Below are 839 nucleotides of genomic sequence, written 5' to 3'. Positions count from 1 at the left end.
AATGTAAGAACAAAATAATTCTGACTATTAAGACATTACTGAAATATTACACAGAAATCTGTAGAGAATTCACATATAGAGGGCAGTTCTAGATTGTTACACATATGAATAATGTCTTTTGAGATGTTGTACCAACTTGTTTACTATGTGTTCCTTGTCTCTTCTGTAGGTATCCTTTGATATTAGCTTTGATTTCAACCTCAAAAATCTTCAGAATGTGGCAGTTCTAAGTTTTCGTGCATGGAGGTAAAGTACATAATGATATGAAAGCAAGTTAGGTATTAAAGGCTTATTTGTATAAAACAATATTATTACACCTGACTCAAATGTGTTTTGATGAACAGTGAAAGTAAGGAACAGCAAGACTCGGACAACCAGGTCACCTTATCAATTCCTTTGCGATATGATGCAGAAATTCACTTCACAAGGTATGCTGACTTATGTAAACAGACAAGGGCATTTTGCCAAGCTACTTGAAGTAACAGTCTTGAAAGGCCACTAACATATAGTGAGGCTTTGCTTTTGTTTTGGAAGTCATAAGAAATTCCCTCTTCACCAGTAGTAGAAGATTTGTCTGTCCTTCCAACCAAACTTATATGTAAAAAATTAGGAAAGTTGAGGACCCGTGTTTACCTCCAAACACTTGTTATAGATGCTCCTGTGAACAGAGTTGATACAAAGGCCAAACAGTGCATGTGGTTTTGATAACATCAATAGTATATACTGTATAATAACACTGGCTTCTTGGCTCAAATGTAATGACATGGGATCAAACCTGGAGTTACAGTGATCAAATCTAAACAAAGGAATATCAAAAGGAAAAATATACCCCCCTCAGT

General features: G+C 35.3%; 1 protein-coding gene across 3 annotated transcripts in view; it reads left to right on the top strand.

Annotated features, from left to right (window-relative positions):
• The window catches only part of ITGA2 (integrin subunit alpha 2), a 63706-nt gene that overhangs the window by 49107 nt on the left and 13760 nt on the right, over positions 1-839 (top strand). For all 3 annotated transcript variants that reach the window (XM_031057823.1, XM_031057822.1, XM_031057821.1), the window contains 2 exons: positions 170-246; positions 345-428. In XM_031057823.1, the coding sequence (XP_030913683.1) occupies positions 170-246; positions 345-428 (161 nt within the window). The remainder of the gene's footprint in view (positions 1-169; positions 247-344; positions 429-839) is intronic.

This window comes from Geospiza fortis, unplaced genomic scaffold, assembly GCF_000277835.1.
Source record: "Geospiza fortis unplaced genomic scaffold, GeoFor_1.0 scaffold443, whole genome shotgun sequence".
In the NCBI taxonomy this organism is placed as follows: domain Eukaryota; kingdom Metazoa; phylum Chordata; class Aves; order Passeriformes; family Thraupidae; genus Geospiza; species Geospiza fortis.
The sequence above is the reverse complement of the archived record's forward strand: the minus strand, read 5'-3'. Positions and strand labels throughout refer to the sequence as shown.